Source organism: Triturus cristatus, chromosome 2_1, assembly GCF_964204655.1.
Source record: "Triturus cristatus chromosome 2_1, aTriCri1.1, whole genome shotgun sequence".
NCBI classification, from domain to species: domain Eukaryota; kingdom Metazoa; phylum Chordata; class Amphibia; order Caudata; family Salamandridae; genus Triturus; species Triturus cristatus.
The window spans coordinates 904,839,158-904,861,274 of NC_140581.1; the positions used below are offsets into that span (position 1 = coordinate 904,839,158).

General features: G+C 48.4%; 1 protein-coding gene across 2 annotated transcripts in view; it reads left to right on the forward strand.

Annotated features, from left to right (window-relative positions):
• The window catches only part of GKAP1 (G kinase anchoring protein 1), a 565,016-nt gene that overhangs the window by 340,541 nt on the left and 202,358 nt on the right, over positions 1-22,117 (forward strand). For both annotated transcript variants that reach the window (XM_085633148.1, XM_085633155.1), the window contains exon 9: positions 16,627-16,690. In XM_085633148.1, coding sequence (XP_085489274.1) covers positions 16,627-16,690 — 64 coding nt within the window. The remainder of the gene's footprint in view (positions 1-16,626; positions 16,691-22,117) is intronic.

Below are 22,117 nucleotides of genomic sequence, written 5' to 3' on the forward strand. Positions count from 1 at the left end.
TTCACCCAGAGTACAGTTGTGGATCACCTCCAGACAAGGTGAGCTAGAGTTTGAACTCCGTTTTCCTGAAGGCTGCATCAGATACAGCCATGAACTAGAGAATTGCTCATTCATTTTGCTAAAGAGATATGATAGACACTAGTGAAGGGATGTATTCGATGTGCAGTTGGTGCCCACTCTACATCTTGCAAATTGGTAAACACAATCCAGCTTCTCTGACAACATGCCTGGATAAGAATTTGCAAGTTCGTTTAATAAGTGCATCTTCATCTCTTGAATATGCCATTGGATGGAGCTTATTTTTTTAACCCAAGGTTGATGAGATGTGGGAAAAGATTAAAGAAGTTATTGAGACTGTACAATCAATAGTGTGTTGCAATGTCATTGGCATTATTAGGAAAGGCAACAAACCTGTCTTGCGACAGTACCAAAACAACTGTCACTTGCAGTGGCCTTAACAGCAGGCTGACCAACAGTTTCAACCACCTCAGAAGTACAAGAATGGTATACTTTTTGGGGCAATGCAAGACCCAGATCAGAGACCCTCAACAAATGGGAATTGATACCTCCTAAACAGTGGCTTTGTGCCCCTTCGCCCCCTGACCACCTATTGGGGGCTCCTGAGTTTTTCCAAACCAATGGTGGCAGATCATCTAAGATCAGTGGGAACTGTTGACTGTCAGTGATGGTTTCTGTATTGGTTAGAGCAGATGTCACTAATTCATCTACAAAAATGAGACAGGGCCTGAATTAAATAATGCCTTTAGTTGCCAATGGGTCAGTGGAACATGTTCTACAGTCAGAAGAGCCTATTTAATCTGCTCTTTTGATTGTGAAAAAGGAGGCCAATTATATACTTATGTCACCCGTAATGTGCAAAACTTAAGATCTAAAGAATGAATGTTTTTCCGCATGAATCCTTTTCTGGATTCAAATGCTGTGCGTTACTCAGCCATCTATTAGTGGGGTCTGGAATTGTCTTTATTTTCCTCGGCTGTGGGCGTCGTTGACCGCCATTTGTTGGTATGTCCATTCCCTGAGAGCATCAGACGGCGCTACGGAACTTTGTGTGTAGTCACCATCTTCAGACTCCTTTTTCCGACCTTGGGTCTGGACGCAGCAGAGGAGCTCTAAAAGTTTTTTCAAAAAATCTAAGTTTTAAAAGAAATGTGACCAAATCACCAAAGACCATGAGTGGGACGACCACAAGAGAGACTCCTTCTCTTTTTTTCACCAACCTGGTAGTGGTCATGGAAAACATCCCCTTTAATTCCTACCACCACAAGTTCGCCCAGGGAGCCCCCCACGAGTTCTGCACTCTGTCTCCCGAAAGATAACCGAGAAGAGGACTGCGAGGCCTGCGCTTCGTTTTTACCCAAGACTAAAGGAACGTTGACAACAGAGGCTAGAACATCACCATGGCCAGCACTCAAAGGACACGGGTTATGTTGAAAGACCTCTGCTTATCCAGTGACAACGTGGAAAATGTCAAAGTTGAGACAGCTCATTGAGAAGAATCGGATGTCGAGACCTATGCGGCCGACAGAATGCCAAAAAAAAGAAGCCAAAGGTAATTAAACCACTGACAAGCTCAGACACCAAGCCCTTGGACAATAAATCCCACAAGGCATCTTTGGCTTCAAAATATTCGTCGACCGAAGGTCAGTGGAAACACAAAGAGCCACACTGATCTTGACTGAAGATGGAGGCAAGACACTGCCGAACCCTTCGATGATACCATCTGCTCGTGAGGGAGCGAGAGAGAAGAGCAAGGTTTCGAAGACATTAGACCTGCGGACGCCGAAGAAGAGTCCATTGCTGATGCTTGACATGGAATACAAGAATAGAAGGCTCTAGGCTGAAATGGCAGTACTCCTGCAAACGGAGTTCAACAACTCCTTGAAGGAATTCCGTATTCCTGCTAAGCCTTTGACGTTGACAGAGACCGAAGACTACCGGAAAGCTTTGGAGGCCCCAGCAACTTCAGAACCTCCTGAAGAGGAGCAGGAAGAGTTCTACAAACTTGAGGAGGTCAAAGGAGTTGCAGGGTACGATGAAGAATCGTGACACAATCTCCACGCCGAGTCCCCAGAAGGAGTGGATAACTACCCTTCGAGGCTGTCTCCACCAGACAACCTATCTCTCTACAACATTCTCATGAAAATGGCTGCTGAGACGTATGGGGTTCTGTTAAAGGAGGAAAACGGAGATTCATGCTTTCTCCTGGAAACCTTAATGGCCTCCCACAAAGGGAACCTACATTAACCCATGCTCCCCAACATATTGGACAAGGGAAGGAGGCATTCTGGAACCTACCACTACAAGGGCTGTAACATCCAGAAAAGAGAAAAATACACACCTTCTACTCAAGGCCCCAAGTACACCCAGAGGAACACTCCTGCAGACTCCATAATTGTTGCAACAATTAGGAAGATGATTCATGCTCATACATCCACAGAGCCACAACCTGAAAAGGAAAGTAAAAGACTTAACCTGGTGGGAAGGAAAATGGAGAGGGAAGCAGTAACTCAATGCAGGATTGCTAACTCCAACGTCCTCTTTAACGGGTACGGACATCAACAATGGAATAAGATGGAGTCCGTCATGCAGTACCTCCCAGAGGAGTACAAAAAGAGGGCAAAGGCAGTGATGCAAGGGGAACATCACTAAGACCTGCCTATAATCAGCCTTAGAAGCAGATGAGCACCGGAACAATACTAAAAAGGCATGCCTGGCTCAGAGTGTCTGGATTCAAACCAGAGGTACAAGCCTCAATAATAGCATGCCGTTCACAGGAGAACCCTGTTCGGACAGGTGGTGGATGAGCCCCTTCAACAATTGAAGACAATGAGACGGCAAAGAGAATGGGGGCTCTACAATTCAGTGGTTAATTTAAGAGAGGAGGAACCGTACCCTGAAAGCCCACAGGCAGAGCTCCCTTCACATCAGGCCAACAACAGCACTGCAGCAGCCACAGGGCAGCTCACACCATGCCACGCAACAAACCACATACCAGCAGTGGCAACACCCAGCGAGGCTGTCCTTTCATGGACGAGGAATTGGAAGAGCCCAAGCTCCCAGACGGGGGGGATGCAATAGGCAAGTGACTTGCACAACAGTACATGCCACCACCAAACACCAGTGGAAGGCAGAATAGGGGATTTCCCACAGGAGTGTGAAAAATCACCTCAGACATTTTGGTTTTGAAAATGTCACAGATACTGCATAGAACTACTCAAAGAACCAGTACAAGTCCCCCAAACCCGAAAAGGTTTCGAGGTCAAGAGATCGTACAGCTCAGGAAAGAAGTCAAAGAACGCTTACAAAAGCAAGTCACAGAAAGGGTACCAACAAAGGAAACTATTTACCTTATTTCCTGGTCCTGAAACAAGATCTAACCCTGAGACCTATCCTAGACCTCAGACTCCAAAACAGATTTATCCGTACACAATTCAAGATAACACCACTAGGAGTAGTACCACTCCTACGTAAAGGGGATTATATGGCCACCTTAGATCTAAAAGACACTTATCTACACATACCTATGAACCAAAAACACAAAACATACCTCAGATTTGTATTGGAGAAAGTGGATTACCTGTTCAGAGTGCTACCATTTGGCATAACGTCAGCCCCAGGGGTCTTCACAAAGTACCTTACCGCAGTAGCAGTACACCTAAGAAGACAAGGAATCTATGTCTATCCATACTTGGAGGATTGACTAGTAAAGGCACAATAAAAATTAAAAATACGGGGGGCGTGGTTACGGATGCATAAAAGCAGACTACTTGCACCGCAACTGCTTGCCGAGCTTGGCCCCTGAGTGCCCCCAGATCAGGACATGTAGGGAATCCGTGATCTTTGTGCGTGCTAGCCCTGGGGAGCCGCACTGGGGTCTTCCTGCCTCGGAGACTGCCAAAATGGCGGCAACCATCTCCTAAGCCCGGAGGGCTGTCGGACGCCAGGGCGGTGGGCGCGGAACTGAGCCAGAGCTGAGGCCTCATCAACCTTTTTGCCAAATACGAGGCATGCTGATGGACGGGGAACCCCGACACTGGCGGTGAGAGGTCAGACGCAGAAGACGGCGTGCAGCGGATCATCCCGGCGTGTCCCGCAACACTGGAAGACGCAAGGGGGAGATGGCTGAGAGACTGGGGGACCCACAGAGCATCACACAAGTGAGGTGCGGTGACACTGACACTGTACCCCGATTTTGCACGCTGGTGAGATTTGTGCCTTTCAAAGGTGCCCAAACCAGCCATCCTTGGATGAACTGACTCTATCCCAGGATGCTCTGTGTGCATGAGGCCGAATGCACTGTTGTAAGACGACTTCCCCCGCATGTTCGATACTGGTGGCTGGGGCGAGATTGCTGCTAGACAGGAGACACCATTACGTGGTGCAGCTTTAGAGACCGGCCTGAGCATCACACCTTCTGTAGCAGCTTGACCGACACCAGTACGCAATCTGCAGATCTCCATCCTACCCACTTACCTACAGTACGCCTGGGTCAAGGCCTGCAGTGCGCCCCTAATTGATCTCTCTGGGGGCACTGTCCTGGAGGGCCATCAGCGATGGGGATCCCATACAGTGATTTCCTTTGAGCCCCATAACTGCATACAAGGGGGGAAAGCAGTGTAGTTAGACGTTGCACTAAATGGTGTCCCTTGCTATGCCGGTGGGGGTCAGATTAGGCCCGCCTCTGTGCTGCCGAAGATGACGGTTACCAGAAAATCGAATAAAGTCTCCAACTTTTTCCCCCAGTGGATAAATGCTCACCAACGGACCACGGCGAGGGAACAGACACCATGGCTCTTACCAAGAATGACCTTATGGCCTCCCTGCGCGAATTTAAAACAGAACTGCGGAAGGAACTGAGCCAAGATATCACGACTTCCATCGACCAACTGAAGTCTGACCTCAATGCACGGATGGCTAACCTTCAACACGCCGTTGATTCCGTGGGCACTAGGGTGGTGGATCTGGAAACGCAAACTCAGGAATTTGACAAACGCATCTCCGAGCTGCAGGAAAATGTGATTGCCCTCCAAGACCAGGTGCGCCAAACTCAGTTAAAAGCAGACGACTTAGTAAATAGAGCGCAACGGGAGAACCTACGAATTCTAGATCTGGAGGAAGGAGTGGAAGGGCCAGACCTTGAGGCGTTGCTCGAGGGTCTGTTCACAGAGATCATCAGTCCACACAGATCATCAGTCCACAGACACTCAAGATCAAGCAGGACAGGGTGCACCCAATTGGAGGCCCATCGCCCGGCGACCGGAAGCGGACAAGAGATGTCCTCGTGAAATTCCACTCCTACAAGGTAAAGGAAGCGGTCCTTCTGGCGGCTCGGAAGAAGGGTGATATTTCCTTTCAGGGGCACTCCTGCACCATCTATCAAGACTTGGCGCCTGCGGCCTTGGCACAAAAACAGCAGTTCCGACCTATCTCGTCTAAATTGCGCAACGTGGAAATAAGATATCGATGGACCTACCCATTTGGCCTGACCTTCGATTACCACAACAAGCCACTCCACATTGTGACCTGCGGGAGGGGCTTGATCTGTTGGGTCTTTCTACAGGGGACTCTGAACCCTCACAAAACAAGACGCAGGGAGCTCGGAGCATTGGCTCCCCCATGTCGCAATGGTCTAAAAGTCTGCGAGGACACCACAAATGACACAAACAGGGGTACGGAAATGTTTCAACCAGAGACACGGGCGGTCGTGGGCCGATGCTACTTGGCTAAGAGACATTCCTGACTGGGAGCAGATAACAAGCCCCCAGAAGGGGAAACGAATGGCCACACTGCCCTCTGGAACGATTAAGCCCACGACCCTGCAAATTTGGAATTCAACCACCTGGGGCGAGATCGCACAGAGGGTTTGCACCCAAGCACTTGGCCAGCTATAGCCCAGACCCCTAGGGAGTTACAACTTCTACTGCAGCGCGATAGAAGATTCTGCGGTGGAGCCGTATGCAATCGGACTTCTTTTGCCTATTCTAAGAACTGGGACATAGTCGGCCTCGGTGCCTGGTTAAGCTGGTAAGGTGATCACAAATTTCCAGTGTCCAGAATGTGCGTGCGGGCGGGGACCTAGGTCACGCTGACCCCGCATCGTGAATTTGGGTTTTTCAACCCACTGTCTGAGGACTACCGCCGATCCGACGCTTGATGAGGTTGTTAATGTTATATTTTGTGTTTTCAAGTTTGTTGGGTGGTGGAGGGGGGCGACTTGTGGCGGTTTTTTAAACACTTCTTACACGGCTATGTTTTATTCAGGATGCACTCTACATGGCAGATAAATCTTGGTAGCTCGCACAGCAGAGCCTTTGCTACAGGAGACATATGATCAACACACAGGCTCAAGAGAGAGAGTGGGGGGGATCACCACTGGACAGATGGTACGCGCTATAGGCTCCTGGAACGTGAAGGGTCTCAACTCGCCACAAAAGCGACAAAAGATTTGGAAATATCTTACATATCACCACCTAGATATAGTGGCCATTCAGGAGACACATCTATCTAGAGCAGAGGAAACCCGTCTTCGCCACAAACAGTACCCGCTGATATATAGGGCATCCTCACTTACTAAACACAGGCAATTCTTTTCCATACTGCCACGAAATGTCAACCCACTGACACCCGAGCAGATAGGGACGAAAGGTGGATCATAGTTAAGGGCATCCTGCTGGGTAAACTCGGCACGTTCATTGCGATCTACGTGCCCAACACGGGACAGGCAGCCTTTTTACATACGCTAACGGGGAAAATACAGGATTTGCAGAAGGACCAACAATCTTATTGGGGGATTTCAATTTGACCTGGCAGACAGATTTAGATAGCACGCACCCCCACAGACCGGAAGACGGGAATAGGGGCTAGAAGTATTACACCAGACCCAAGATACATTTTGAAGCGGCGCAATGTTACAGGGGCTCCTGTAAAAGCACTCGCAGCATCTCTACCTCACAGTGGCATACCTGCACGAGCCAGTCACTCAAAACAAGCATTGGCATAGCCAATTGGTCTTGCCTTTGGGACCTTATAAGTGTTTAGCCATGCAACACTTAATGTTGTTGCACCAAGGATATTGTGCTGGATAACTAAACACTTATAAGGTCCCAAAGGCGAGACCTATTGGCTATGCCAATGCTTGTTAATACAATGGCAGAGGAAGGTGAAGTCACCCCCTCAATGGCACAGGCTGTGATCAGTTATTCCCTAGCAGGGGAAGAACCCACAGATGTGCGCTTCATACCGCCCCATTGTACTTTTAAATCTTGATGCAAAACTTTACTCGGCTATTCTAGCAGCCCGGTTGAATGGCCTTATGCCGGACCTAATCCACCCTGATCAATCCGGCTTTATTAAAGGCCGCCAGACTCACGATAACACCAGACACATAGTACATCTTATTGAGAAAGTCAACAAACAAAAGATTCCAGCAGTTTTGATTGGGTTGGATGCCGAGAAGGCTTTTGACAGGGTGGATTGGGCATTTCTTTTTAAAACGCTAACAAATTTATTACCATGATTAGAGCTAATCACATTCGACCCCGCTCTAGGGTGCAGGTAAATGGTATCCTGTCGACTCCCTTCTCCTTGACCAGGGGCACCCGCCAGGGGTGCCCGTTGTCACCCCCATAGTTTGCCCTTAGCATTGAACCGCTGGCCATGTCCATTTGCGCGGCCCCAGAGATAAAGGGAATCCCTTTTAGTGGTGATACGAATAAAATGACTCTTTGCTGGCGACGTGCTGCTGTCCCTTACTGAACCGGCCGCCTTTCTCCTCGCGCTTCAAACCAAACTCGCAAGGTTCGAGGATGTAGCGGGGTTTAAGGTCAATATAGATAAATCATATATACTTAATCTCACAATCCCCGAGAGTGAGGTCAGGGAGTTACAAGCGCACACCTTTTACACTAGACCTCCCGTTCTCTCCAATACCTGGGAGTTCAATTGACGCCGCAGGTGGAAGGGTTATATAGGGCTAATTTCCCACCTTCCCTTTTACGACTCCAGGCAGACCTTGTGCGCTGGAAGCCACTGTTTATATCCAGGTTAGGCCGTATACACGCAGTCAAAATGACAGTGCTCCCTAAACTCTTGAATCTTTTCAGGCCCTACCCATTGAACTTGACAAAGACTTCCTCCCTAAAGTTAGGTCCATGATAACGCGGTTTTTATGGCAGGGAGGATGAGCAAGTTTTTCCTTTTCCATCCTGAGGAGACCGAGGACAGAGGGGTGAATGGGTCTCCCTGATTTTAGCCTCTACTATAAAGCAGCCCAACTGCGGGTGGTGACGGAATTGGCCAAGTGGGAGTCGTAGAAACACTGGCTCCATATGGACAGATCTATTGCAGGAAGGTCGATCTGGGACCTCATATGGCGGCCCAAGAGGGAGTGACCCGAGAATGCCTACATTAGTACACCTACCCTGACCACCTTGAGAGTATGGGACTCCGTAATCAGGAACGACCAGCGGACCACATTCCCCTCACCATATACACCTCTTCATTTTAACCCAGCTTCCCCAAGCCTCTTCGAGAGTGACCCTTTGACCCCTGGAGGGAGGGTGGATGTAGGGCATTAACTCATCTATTCCATTATTCAGATTTTCTTACTTCGACAACTGCATGAGGGATTAGGTCTTGGCACCTACTGAACATTTTCACTACATTCAATTGAAACACAAGGCCCTCACACCCCATATCCATGAAGCGGCCACACGCCCACTCACGAAATTTGAAACCTATACACAGAATGTAGACTCTATGAAAGGAGTAATTTCCTTTTTATACTCTTATCTACTTACCTCTGCACATTCTCTGAGACCGCGCTATAGGACCATGTGGGAAGGAATCTTACAACGCGACATTCGAGATAGGGAGTGGACGGGGCTCTGGTCAGACATCTCGAAAGTCAATCATTCAATAGAGCTACGGGAAGCCCACTTTAAAACAATGATGGATTGGTACCTGTATCCTACTAAACTCAAAAAAATATTTCCGAACACATCAGACGCATGTTGGAGAGGGTGTGGGCTATTGGGTGACTTCCAGCATATTTGGTGGGACTGCCCTGTCATACGACCCTTCCGGGAGGAAATCCTTGCGCAAATTAAAGATATGTTAGGGTATTCTATTCTGACCACTATGGCAGAGATTCTCCTGGGCCTCCATGACTCCTCTCTCATATATCAAACCATGGCCGATAAGGCCATTATGTGGACATGCATTGGGGTGGCGAAGGTAGCGATAGCGGCAGCCTGGAAAAAGGAGGCGGTCCCCGCCATCTGACTATGGCATTCTAGGCTCTGGAAGCTACTGTGTCTTGAAAGGATGGCTGATATATTCCGGCATGACTATAGAAAGTTTGAATACCGATGGGACCTGCTGGTTACTTTCCTCACAGGGGGATTGCCACTGGCAGTATGTCCCGCCTCTACCAGAGAAATGCATCTATTTCAATTTTAATCACCGTGTGCACGATACGATTCAGAAATACATTGGAGTTGTGTAGCCGCCACCAGTTTTTGGTTTGGGAGGGAGGGGGTGGGTTATATTCCTTTACATGTTATTTTTTGGGAGTTCTACCTCTGGGTGTTTTTTTTTTTTTTTCCTTTCCACTGGGGGAGCACCTTCCCAGTTGGAAGGCGTAGAGACAAGACCTGTCGCAAAAGAAAGACGGTTATAGGTATAACTTCCCCTATAGGATAAGCTTACTACTCGCCTGTGTAAATTTGGAATCTGTACTTGTAGATCCTTTTTCTTTTTGGGGAACATGCTGGGATATTGGTCTAGTAGCATACATCAACCCTGGACTCTTCATGCTGTGTACGCAAATCTTTATGTATCATCTGTCTGAACTGTTTTGCAGTATATGTAAAATGCTAATAAACATATGTTTGACAAAAAAAAAAAAACATACCACAAGTATACTCAGTGACACTACAACGCCTGGGTTTCACAATAAATCACAAGAAGTCATCACTGCAACCGGAACAGGAAAAGGTGTCTCTGACAGCAACCCTAAACTCAAGGACAGCACAAGCATACCCAATCCTAAGGAGAGCAAAAGCGATAACCGTGTAGTCTCACCTCCACCAGAGGGGTTGGTCTCTTTGACAGTGAGAACTGTCATGAAACTGATGGGCATGCTGGCATCATGCATCCCACTCATAACACATGTGAGATTGCACATGCATCCCATCCAGAATTGAATCTGCAACAAATGGTCCCAAGCCCCCGGGAGTTGGGAGGATCTAGTGGTTGTCGCAGCACAAGGTCAAAAGGAGATACAATGGTGGAAATCAAAAAATGTGACCATAGGGAGACCATTCAAGACACCAACTCCAACGGAGACCATTACAACGGATGCATCCTACAAGGATTGGGAAGCAAATACAGGCAACCTGAAAGTACAGGGAAAATGGAACAACAAGGATGTGCTGAAATATATCAATTACCTAGAAATTAAGACAGTTTTCCTAGCCCTCAGGCCTTTCCAATCACATAACCAATCAAACAGTACTAGTCCAAATAGAAAACACAACAACCATGTTTTATCTCAACAAACAGGGAAACATAAATTAATTAACCACAGAGCAAGTTAGCCCCAGAAATATGGAAATGGATGAAACCTAGAAAGATCACACTGCAAACAGTTTACCTACCAGGAAAACAAAACATGGAGGCAGACAGGAAAGCTGCTCCCGCAAATAGGAACTAAAACTAGAAACACTGTAAAACAAATTCAAGGTCTGGGGGAGACTCAAAATAAACCTGTTCGCAACACCAAAAAACGCAAAATGCCAACACTTCACCTCCAGGTTTCCAAACCACCAGTCAAAAGGAAATGCCCGTTCAATAAACTGGTCAGGGTGATTTGTATATGCTTTTCCTCTAATTCCCCTAATACCAAAGGTGCTGGAGAAAGCCAGACAACCAGGGACAAGACTCATCCTTATAGCCCCACAATGGTCGGACAGACCTCGTACTCTGACCTACTAGTGATGTCTAGGAGACTAATGATCACAATCAAAGCTGAACAGGATCTTCTGACAATGGAAGAGGGGAGAGTGTAACCCCCCGGAGTCAGCAACACTTAGCGTAGCGGCCTGGCTCCTGAATATCTCGAATTCGGGCATCTACAGCTGCTTCCCAAGACAATGGAAATCCTGAGAGGCAAGGAAAGGTTATGCTGCAAAATGGAGCAGATACATTCACTGGTGCACAGATAACAGAAAGATGGATACTAAGACACAGTATTGACATACCTCACTCACCTGTTAGTACCGGGCTAACCTATGCATCGTCAAAGGTACACCTGGCAGCAATAGAAGCGTACACCAGGGTCACTTCATGTACAGTTACTTCAAATCCCCAGTGCTGAAGAGGTTCTTGGAGGGTTCTAAACACTGACATCCGTTCCAGCACCATTGTGGAACATAAAGACACTGCTAAAGCAGTTAATGGAAGACCCATTTGAACCCATGAGCAAAATAGATCTAAAATCACTCTCAAGCAAAGCAGCATTTCTGATTGCAATCACTTCACTATGCAGAGGGAGCAAGCTTCAAGCGCTAACAATACAGGAACCATACCTAGAAATATACAAGGACAAAGTGGTTCTTAGAACCAACCCACAGTTTCTACCCAAAGTGGTGACCTACTTTCAAGTCTACCAAAGCATACAGCTACCAACTTTCTTCAAAGACCCTAAGACATGGCTGGAAAGACCCCTACACACGTTGGATGTAAAGAGGGCTTTAATGTACTTTCTGCTAGAAACAAAACAGTTTCAGAAAGGCAACCAGTTTGTCTCAACCAAGGGTTCCCCGTTAACTAAAGGAAGAATCTCAAGATGGATAATAGAAACAATACAAATTTGCTATTCCAGAGCGGGGATGACCGTGCCCAAACCCCGTAAAGCCCACGCAACTAGAAAGAAGAGAGCCACACTGGCGTTCTTAGCAAAAGTACTCATGAATGCAATGTGCGCAGCAGCGATGGTCATACCGCACACTTTTGCAAAACATTGTTTGGACATTCAAATGAACAAGGAAGCACAGGTGGAACAGAAGTTACTACAGCACCTGTTTGTTAACACTTCCTCATTTCATCCTAACCAACCTAAGGGAAGGGATACCACTATATAAACTAATGCAAAGCTTGTGAATCCAGAAAAGGATTCATGCTGCAAAACAAAATGGTTACTTGCCAGTAGGAGTAGTTTTGCAGCTTGAGAATTTTTCTGGACTCACATGTGACCCTCTCCAGAAATGGCAACTAGGTGGGGAAGAAAATAACGTAGTACACTAAAAAAGAAAAGCAAAAAAAAGAATCCAAAGATGGCAACTATGTACAGGATGTTCCGGGCGCCGTCAGACGTCACACAGGGAATGCACATACCACCAAATGGTGGTTGACGCCCAAAGCCAAGAAGACCAAAAGACAGTTCCAGACTCAACCACTAGATGAAGGAGTAATGCACAGCATGTGAAGCCAGAAACCACTTCAAGCTGCAAAGCGACTCCTACTGGTAAGAAACCATTTCGTTTTTGCATCCCTCTGACTCAAAGTTCCTGTTAGTAGCTGAAGTGTGTGGTAAGTGACAAACATTATTGTTATGTTTATTTAGTATCTGCTTCATATTATGTGAACCAGACCAAATGGGTGGTATAGCAATTTACATAGGATCAAGGTTGCAAGAGCAATTGGTGCATATAACACATTTACATAAATTAAACATATAGTGGTAGGGCAACAATGTATCCACAGGAAGAAAAATAATTTGCAAAAAAATAGGAGTAGATTAAAAGTATATCAATAAAAACTTACATCGATCTTATTTATAGGCGCACCACCAGAGGCAGTAGAAATAAAACTATTTTTTGCAATTTTGTTTCCCCTATAGAGGAGAAAGGGGTGATGTTGCAATAGGGATTTCTTTGTGACCGTTACATTGGAAGAGTTTTTTTCAGGTAACTGTCGGATACAGTTTTAGAGCTTGAACCCACCCCCTCCCCTCCCCACCCCACACAGAAGGATTGCTTTGCTGTTTTTCTCATTTGGAAGGTTGGAATTTCGAAAAGGTTGACAGAACTTTGAAGATGGTGCTGAACTCCTATGATGACCAGTTTTTGGTGAAGAGAAATGGAGTACCAGTTTACAGTTCCTTATGGGAAATGCATGCTTATTTGTATATGCTCCCTGCATCCATGTAGAGCCATTTTAGTTTCATCGGGATAGGAGAGGTACAATACGATTTTCTTCAGCCACTGGCCAGTTTAGCAACGTCTTGCATAGATACTTGAAGAGGAGTAGGGTGTAGCCTGGGAATTCCTAATCTTACGGAGTTTTCAAAGTCCACCGTTAACAGCCTTAGTAGTTGATGTACTTGTTCCTCAGTAATGTAACAATTAATTCCTCTTATGAGTTTGAGCTGAAACTTTTCCCTTTTGCCAGTGTATTGATGTGTGCTTTAAGGTTCAAATTCCTGTCCAAGAAGCAGAGAAATTCAGTGTACCCCAAAGTAAAAGGTTTGCAATTTATCACAGTGTGTATTGGAGGCAGGGTTTAATGGTCGTGGAGCATTTAGGGGTTGATATCAGGAGGACCTTTGTTTCTACACCACATGGTTTATTGTAGAGTTTTTGGACATTGTTTAAAATGTGGTTCCTCACGATGTCATCCATGTATTGCACACAATTCCATGTAAGTGCATCCAATTTATGTAATGTTTTTCTGTACAATGTTTATTTTTATTTTTATTTTTTATTCTGAAGTTATACATGTCAGAATTCCCTTTTTGGATACTTTGAGATTGGAGCTGTGTAAGAGGGTCTGCCATCTAACTAGCATTTTAATATTATGATGTGGACTCTGCTTCGGTTCCTGATAAAAGGGGCACTTGCACTTGCCTTATGCGCACTCCTTAGCTTTTTCATAAGGGGTAAACTGGTTGTTGCATCACACTTGAGAATTTTGTTGTTCCAAGGTTTGCTTACCTTACTGTAAATACGAACACTTGGGTGAATTAGTAATTGTAAGAAATAAGTGGATGATGCATCTTGAGAAACCACATTTCAAATGCAATGTCCAAGAACTTCACAATAAATAATGTGGCATAGGGGGATTTGGTCTGCCGCGTACTGATAGAGTAATTCTGGTGTATTATGTGGTTGCTAGCCCTAACGAAGTCTGTTGAGAAAAAACATGCTGGCTAGAGTGAAGCAATTGAATAAAAAAGAATTGGAATATCAGCAGTGACTGGATCTCTTATCCTTGGACTATTATATGTGAAAAGTGATCAACGGTATCTGCTTTCATTTGGAACTTTTTTCTTTTGTGGAGCGTTTGGTAGCTGCTCCTGCTAAAGCACTGTGGCACTAAATACATGCGACTTGGAGTGAGGTATCTTAATGGTGTTCGCCTACAATTCTTCTAGCTACCGGATTTTTGGTGCCTTCTCAGGTGAGACTAATTGCTAAACAAGTAAAATCACCAGTGTCAGTGTAAGAACCAGCACAGTTCCATACCACTTGTTGAGGACCAGACAGAATTTTCTTAAGTTTTGTGGTGGGGATGTCCAGTACAAAGTGCCTTCCCTTTGGGTTGAGCTCTGCCATTACCGTGCTCAGCAGTCATTTTCCCTTATATTGCACAACTCCACAGGAATATGAGGGATGGCTGGTCAAAGATCTCTTTCTAGAGGAGGAGTTGGATTCCCTTTAGCAGGTAAGCACGAGGAATTCTTCCCTTGTCACCTTTTGAAGGATCTTCCTCCCTAGAGCATAATGAGCCACATCTTGTTGAAGAAATCTTTTTTCACCCTCTCCAACCTCACTCATAGAGTATGTGCATAGTTGTCCCAGATGAACATCCTCTCTGGTGTGATATTCTCAAGGGCTCTATCATTTATGGCCTCTTGCATCAAATGTGTCACCTTAAATTGGTCTCAAAATTGGAAGAAATGAACGTAACATCACAGCTTTGTTAGAGTCAGTTGTTTGAGCCTCATTCGGCCCAGAGTATTTTCCATTGTGATTTTCTGGGCATCACTCTTGTTGTTTCCAAGGAGACATGCATTTGGTAGCGATATGTTTTTGCTCCTGCTGATTCACATCACCGTGAACTCTACAGAGAATGGCTGATTCATCTTCAGGCACATGAACGTTGTTCTCTGGCAGACCCCTTGCTTCTACTAAGCATTCTGGAGTTTGAAATATTGTTTCTGGCCGGAACGGCTATTATTTTCTGACTCAAGAGGACGTACGTCTTATTTTAATTATATATTTTCAAAGCAACTTCAAAATGATTTGCCCCTACCTTACCTCCACACAGTTGGGAGTGAATTCACAGCCACCTCCTACCACTGATTAATAGTAAAACCTTCTGTTTGAAGAAATTATAAACAATGTGTTGTCATAAACAGCCCAGTAAAACATTACCATGCTTGCAAGATGCCCTAGAATCCTCACAACAAGTTTTATGCCAGACATTCTTGTTAAAGTAATAGGATGTCGTTTTTTACTCTACCTGAACAATTATCGTTTTCGTTACAGAACGAAATACAGGTATGTTTTTTACACCAAGCATGAGAGCACTCACTCCCGTCATCAGAGGATTTTTAATAGGCAAGAGAAATAAACTTCAAAGAACTGCTACACCACCTGCTCCACCCTCTAATGAAGAAAGAAGCTTCCCATTACGAGCTGTATAGCACTCTATCCCAGTGGGATCAATTTGCCAGGAAGTCCATTCCACAGAACCCTTGGACTCTTAACAGGTGTACTTCAGGGGATTGGGCCTTAGGTCCACTTCTTCCCTCCTTTCCTTAAGTACTCTGGAGGTTTTGGATGGAAAAAACACATAGTGAAGTGTGCGTGCATGCCTCCACTCATACTATGATGGAATTTCAATTCTTACCTTGATAATCTCTGGCAGTGGTGGTGTCCTAGTAGTACAAGCATAATCATACAGAGTTTGACACTACTACTCATCATTTTATTTCATTAAATGTAAGTCGAACGTTTTAATCACTAAGTGACTAGAATTAGAGTGTACGGATTTTATGCAAAAGGGAAAATATGGAGAGAAATTACGATTGCTGGATAGTTCAAACAGATCTTTAAGTTTCTGTTACAGCAGTGAATTGCGTCGGGGAAAAGCTGTTAAGTAGTCAGCATTGCAGCATTAGGATGAATGTAGTTCGAGAAAGTTTGAAATTACTACCATTTGTTTTCTTGACAATGATAGATGGTTGAGATGAATTATTTTTATAATACTTCTAGTGTTGCCACATCGGTTTTCTAGCCGGTAGTGAGCTATTGGTTGTGGGGCCGGCCAGTTTCCGATGGAGAACCATTAACTGGTATGTTTTTCTTTTCTGTATCTGTGTCACTCCTCTGTGCACATGCAGCTAAAAAAATTAAATCCATGTGCAGATCCACGGTTGGCTAGAATAAAAATCTCATCTGTACAGTTTCTCATAATTATTTCAAATGCCTTTTTATATTATGTAGAGATTGTTTTTGAAATCTGTAGCATAGGATTTTACATTTCTATCCCTTTAGCTTTGTCATACTTTAATTATATAATTATATTGTTTATTCACAGGTAAAGTACAAGGAGGTGAAGGCAAGAAATGCACAGCTTTTGAAAATGCTACAAGAAGGGGAAAGTGAGTCATACTTCAATGGTTGTATTGATAGTTTATTTCTTCAGTGTTAAATTCATGGTTGCAGGTATCTGTATTAAACAGTTTATAGGTCAAGTTCCAATGAGTCCACTGTGTTGTGCAATTTGACAGCTAATAATGGTACTAGTCAGATGGAGCAGGAATGAATGCCAAACGTTTATCGAAGAGCTTATATCACAAAAGAGTTTGGGTGATTTCCACACCATCATAATTTCTAATTGATTTGCCATTCTTTTGTCAATGTGGTGTATTTTTAAATTATTTTCTGTACTTTATTTTATATCGCCTTTCAGCAGAAGTAGCAACATTTCAAAATGCATATGTACATATTTTTCTATGAAAAACATTGTTAAAAGTATTCCATTGGGTCCTTGCAGCATGGGCACTTGTTTGATGGTAGATTGCATGAATGCTAGTTGACTGTTACCTCGCGAACAGGAAGAGTGCCAAACCTGAAGTGGATATATAACGTCCTGTCGTGAGGGACCTGGATTATATCAAGATAGGTCTCCAAGCATATAGTCTGTTTGTGGAGGAGGAATTAATTGGTAAATCTTCCCAAGTTGTGCTTGCTGGAATCTTGTTGTTCCACCCATTCCCAATAGTGTTGTTTAAGGGCTTTTTTTCCAGGACGGGTCTTGTTTGGCCCAATGGGCTTGAAGCCCTAGTGCAGACATCCGCTTCCTAGCATTTACTATCCAGCCTACCTTATTCCTTATGTCTAACCGAATAACCTTGGATAAGGCTTCCGCATAGGGTAGGGGCTCAGAGGTCCTCCTTATGCAGGCACAGAAAAGCAATGGGGGGAGCCTCGCTAGATCACCAATGGAGCTCCTACCCATGTCAAGCATTAGGGGAGTGAGTGGAGTGCTACGGGGTGGCATCACAACATCTCTTAAAAATTTGTGCTCAGATTTGCAGAGATCGGGGATTATATGAATCCCCATAACTCTGCTCCATACAGGGCTGCACTGACTGCTTTGGAATTGTAAACCTTGAGGGCCGGAGCTACCGGTCTAGTATGCGAAAAACGATGTTCTTTTCCATCTGAAAGAAACACGTTAGTTAGATTCCTCACCTTAGAATATCCCCAGGCGTCAGACTGGATCCGGAAGATTTTTCGTCAGCAATACCCCTTGCGCGTCGCTAGGCGTCGTCTGCGGCTCCGCGTCCGTCGTCGGCGTCGTGCGCCGGGATGACGTCGTCGGAGTACTTAGACGCCGCCCTCGCGCGCTGACGTCAGTTCTTCTTTTTTCCGCGCCACTAAGCGCAGATCCGGGAGAGCTACCCCTTTTAGTCTTTTTTGACTAAATCTTTTTTGATCATTTTTGATCCTTGTCTGTCGACATCTGGTGCCGGTAGGATGCCTGGGTTCAAGGTTTGCGAGGATTGCCATCGACTGATGTCGGTGACCGATCACCACCGCCGGTGCCTTTACTGTTTAGGCCCCGACCACGACGCGGAGTCGTGCTCCGATTGCCAGGCCCTGACTTCGAAGGCTAGGCGGGAGCGGTCCCGCAAGCTTCTCGAGCTTCGCCACTCGGTTCCGCGTCGTGCGCGATCCCGGTCCAGGAGGAGGTCCAAGGATCGCTCGCGGAGCCCTAGCCGACGCCACCACCGATCGTCCGGCTCCAAGTCGTCGGGTAAGTCCAAACATTCTAAGAAGTCCAAGAGGCGACATCGCTCTTCGGACTCCCCTCGCCGGTCGCGCGACTCGGCCGAGGGTCAGGGTGGTTCCACCCCCGCGGCTCCAGCGGAGCCGCAGGCGCCGCGTTCGTCCCCACACCCTCCGGTCCCTGGGACTAACGCGACGTCGGCGGAGATCAGTGCCTACCTCTCGGCCATGAGGAGACTGGCCCCGCCGTCGACGCCCGCTGGCGCGCCTTCGGGCCCCGCGGGCTCGACTGGGCGACCTTGCCTGCCGGCGGCTCCGGCCCCGGCGCCGTCGACGACTCCGGTCTCGACGCCGCAGGTCCCCGCGGGGCCCATGCCTGGGCCCCCGTCGACGCCAGTTAACCTAATCACTCCTCCACCGGCGCCGACGAATGAACCACCGACGCCTTCGCCGCCGACGCCTTCGGCGCCGACTCCGGACGGCGTCCAACCCCAGTTTAGCCCTATTCCGGACCCGACGCCGCAACGGCGTCGACCGACGCCGCGGCCGGCGCCGCTTGAGACCTATCATCTCTACAGTCCGGCTCCGATCATTCCTCCTGTCTATCAGGAATCGGAAGACGGGGGCGACTGGGAGGGGTTCGAGGACCCTCTGGCTGTTCAGTCACAGCTTTCACAGGACTGGGCAGATGAACTGGGGGAGGCCAGTGGGCTGGACACCTCGCCAGACACTGGATTCACTTCTCCTCCGACTGTGGCTTCGGAGGAGGGTGCAGCATTTTCTGTGGTGCTGCGCAAGGCAGCCACAGCCCTTGGGCTCGAGCTGCCTGCCGTGGCTGTGAGGACTAACATCCTCACTGAGGTGCTTCAATCCGCAGCAAGCTCCACTGAGCCTCTGCTGCCGTTCAATGAGGCCCCCACTGACGTTCTGCAGGGCACCTGGTCCAAGCCCTCCACAGTTCCTCCTGTGGATAGGAACGTCGCCAGGCGCCACCGCCCTGCTCCGGGCGACCTTAGTTTCCTGTCCCAACACCCCACCCCCGAGAGTCTGGTTATCCAGGCCTCTACCTCCCAATCCTCCTTCCCGACCGCTCCGCCGGACCGGGATTCCAAGAGACTCGAGCAGTTTGGCAAGAAACTGTTCTCGTCCCTTAGTTTGGGCCTGCGGTCTTTAAACACCGCTTGTCTCTTGGACCGTTATTCCCATTCTCTGTGGGATACGGTGGAGGACGTGCTGCCCCTGTGTCCGGAGGAGGTCCGGACATGTCTTAACCAGGCTTTGGCCGATGGGAGGGATGCAGCACGGCACGCCATACGCTGTGGGCTTGACACCACGGACTCGCTGGGTCGGGCGATTTCCACCACGGTGGCGCTCCGCCGCCACGCCAGGATGCGGTCCACGTCATTTTCCGGGGATGTCCAGTCCACCCTCATGGACATGCCCTTTGATGGCACTCGCCTGTTTGGTGAGAAGGCGGACAGTGCGCTGAACCGCTTCAAGGACTCCCGGGCTACGGCCAAGTCCTTGGGCCTCTCGGCTCCGCGGGCGCACACCTCCGCTTTTCGCCCCTTTCGTGGCCAAGGAAGGGGCGCCTCCTCGCGTCCGCAAAGCCACCAGCCGCAGAACCAATCTGCACGCGGTCGCGGACGTGGTTTCCGCCGTGGCGGAAATGGAGGACGACGTGGTCAGCCCACCTCCACCCCGGCAGCATCCGCCTCAAAGCCCTCCTAGTCCGAGCTTTCAGGCCCATACCACGCCAGTGGGCGGCAGAGTTCGCCATCACCTGCTCCACTGGCGGTCCATAACATCGGACAGGTGGGTGCTGCAAATCGTCCGAAGGGGCTACTCCCTCCCCTTCGAGACGACCCCTCCAGCCATGCCACCGCAGCACCACCGTATCTCGGGGGATCATTTGAATCTTCTCCGCGAGGAAGTTTCGGCTCTCTTGGCCAAGGGGGCCGTCGAGCGCGTTCCGAGTCCAGAAGTAGGTCGTGGTTGTTATTCCCACTACTTTCTGGTTCCCAAGAAGGGCAAGGGGGGCCTACGCCCTATCTTGGACCTCCGGAATGTCAATGCCTTCCTCCGAAAGGAAAGGTTCAAGATGCTAACGTTGGCTCAGGTTTTAGCTGCCCTAGACCCTGGAGACTGGATGGTAGCGTTGGACTTGCAGGACGCATATTTCCATATCCCGTCCTGCCGGCCCACCGGCGTTACCTGCGGTTCACGGTGGGCCAAGAGCACTTTCAGTTTACCGTGCTCCCCTTCGGCCTCACCAGTGCCCCTCGGGTGTTCACGAAAGTGATGGCGGTGGTCGCAGCTCATCTGCGCAGATCAGGGGTTCCAGTCTTCCCCTATCTCGACGACTGGTTGTTGAAGGCGGGCTCGCCCCAGACGGTCGTCTCCCACCTCCAGACTACGGCGGATCTCCTGCATTTGCTGGGGTTTTCCATCAACGTGCCGAAGTCACACCTGAGTCCCTCTCAGAAGCTCCTCTTCATCGGAGCGGTTCTCGATTCGGCGCAGTTCCGGGTCCATCCACCGGAACAGCGGGTCCGGGATATACAGGCCCTGATTCCCATCTTTCGGCCTCTATCCCGGGTTTCGGTCAGGCTAGTGTTGCGGCTTCTGGGGCTGATGGCCTCCTGCATCCTACTAGTGCATCACGCCAGGCGGCGCATGCGGGCTCTGCAGTGGGACCTGAAGTTTCAGTGGGCCCAGCATCACGGCAACCTGTCCGACCATGTCTTGATCTCGGAGGGCACTGCACGACAGTTGCAGTGGTGGCTCACGGACCGCGAGTGGGTCAAGGGCAAGAGCCTCTCCCTTCCCCAACCGGAGCATGTCGTAGTGACGGATGCGTCCCTCCTGGGATGGGGTGGCCATATGGGAGAGGCGGAGATCAGAGGCCTCTGGTCTCCGGCGGAGTCTCGTCTCCACATCAACCTGTTGGAGTTGAGAGCGATCCGGCTTGCACTGAAAGCCTTCCTTCCCTCTGTCAGGGGAAGTGTCGTGCAGGTGTTCACGGACAACACCACCGCCATGTGGTATTGCAACAAACAGGGCGGGGTGGGGTCGTGGACCCTTTGTCAGGAGGCTCTGCGCCTCTGGACATGGCTGGAACACCAGGGCGTCACCCTGGTGGTTCAACATCTGGCGGGCTCTCTGAACGCCAGAGCAGACAAACTCAGCCGCCGGTGCATGATGGATCACGAATGGCGTCTGAACTCCGAAGTGGCGCAAGGTCTCTTTCAGCAGTGGGGAGAGCCTTGGTTAGATCTATTCGCCACCGAAGAGAACGCGCAATGTCAGCAGTTCTGCGCGTTGGAATTTCCAAGGCGGCACTCGCTCGGCGACGCTTTTCGTCACGAGTGGAGTTGCGGTCTGTTGTACGCCTTTCCGCCTATACCACTTCTGCCCAGAATGCTGAAGAAGATCAGGCACGACCGGGCCCAAGTCATCTTGGTGGCTCCGGATTGGGCACGAAGATACTGGTATCCCAAGCTACTCAGTATGTTGACCGATCCCCCGATTCGTCTGCCCCTTCGGGAGGATCTTCTGTCGCAGCAGCAGGGGACGGTCCTCCACCCGAACCTGTCCAGCCTCCACCTCCATGCGTGGAGATTGAGCGGCGGCAGTTGATGCCATTTGACTTGCCTCCTGAAGTCTGTGATGTCATTCTGGCAGCCAGGCGTCCCTCCACAAAGTCGGTATACGCCTGCCGGTGGAACAAATTTGTGGCATGGTGCACAGCAAAGGCTGTGGATCCCCTTTCCGCCCCTCTTTCTGAGGTTCTC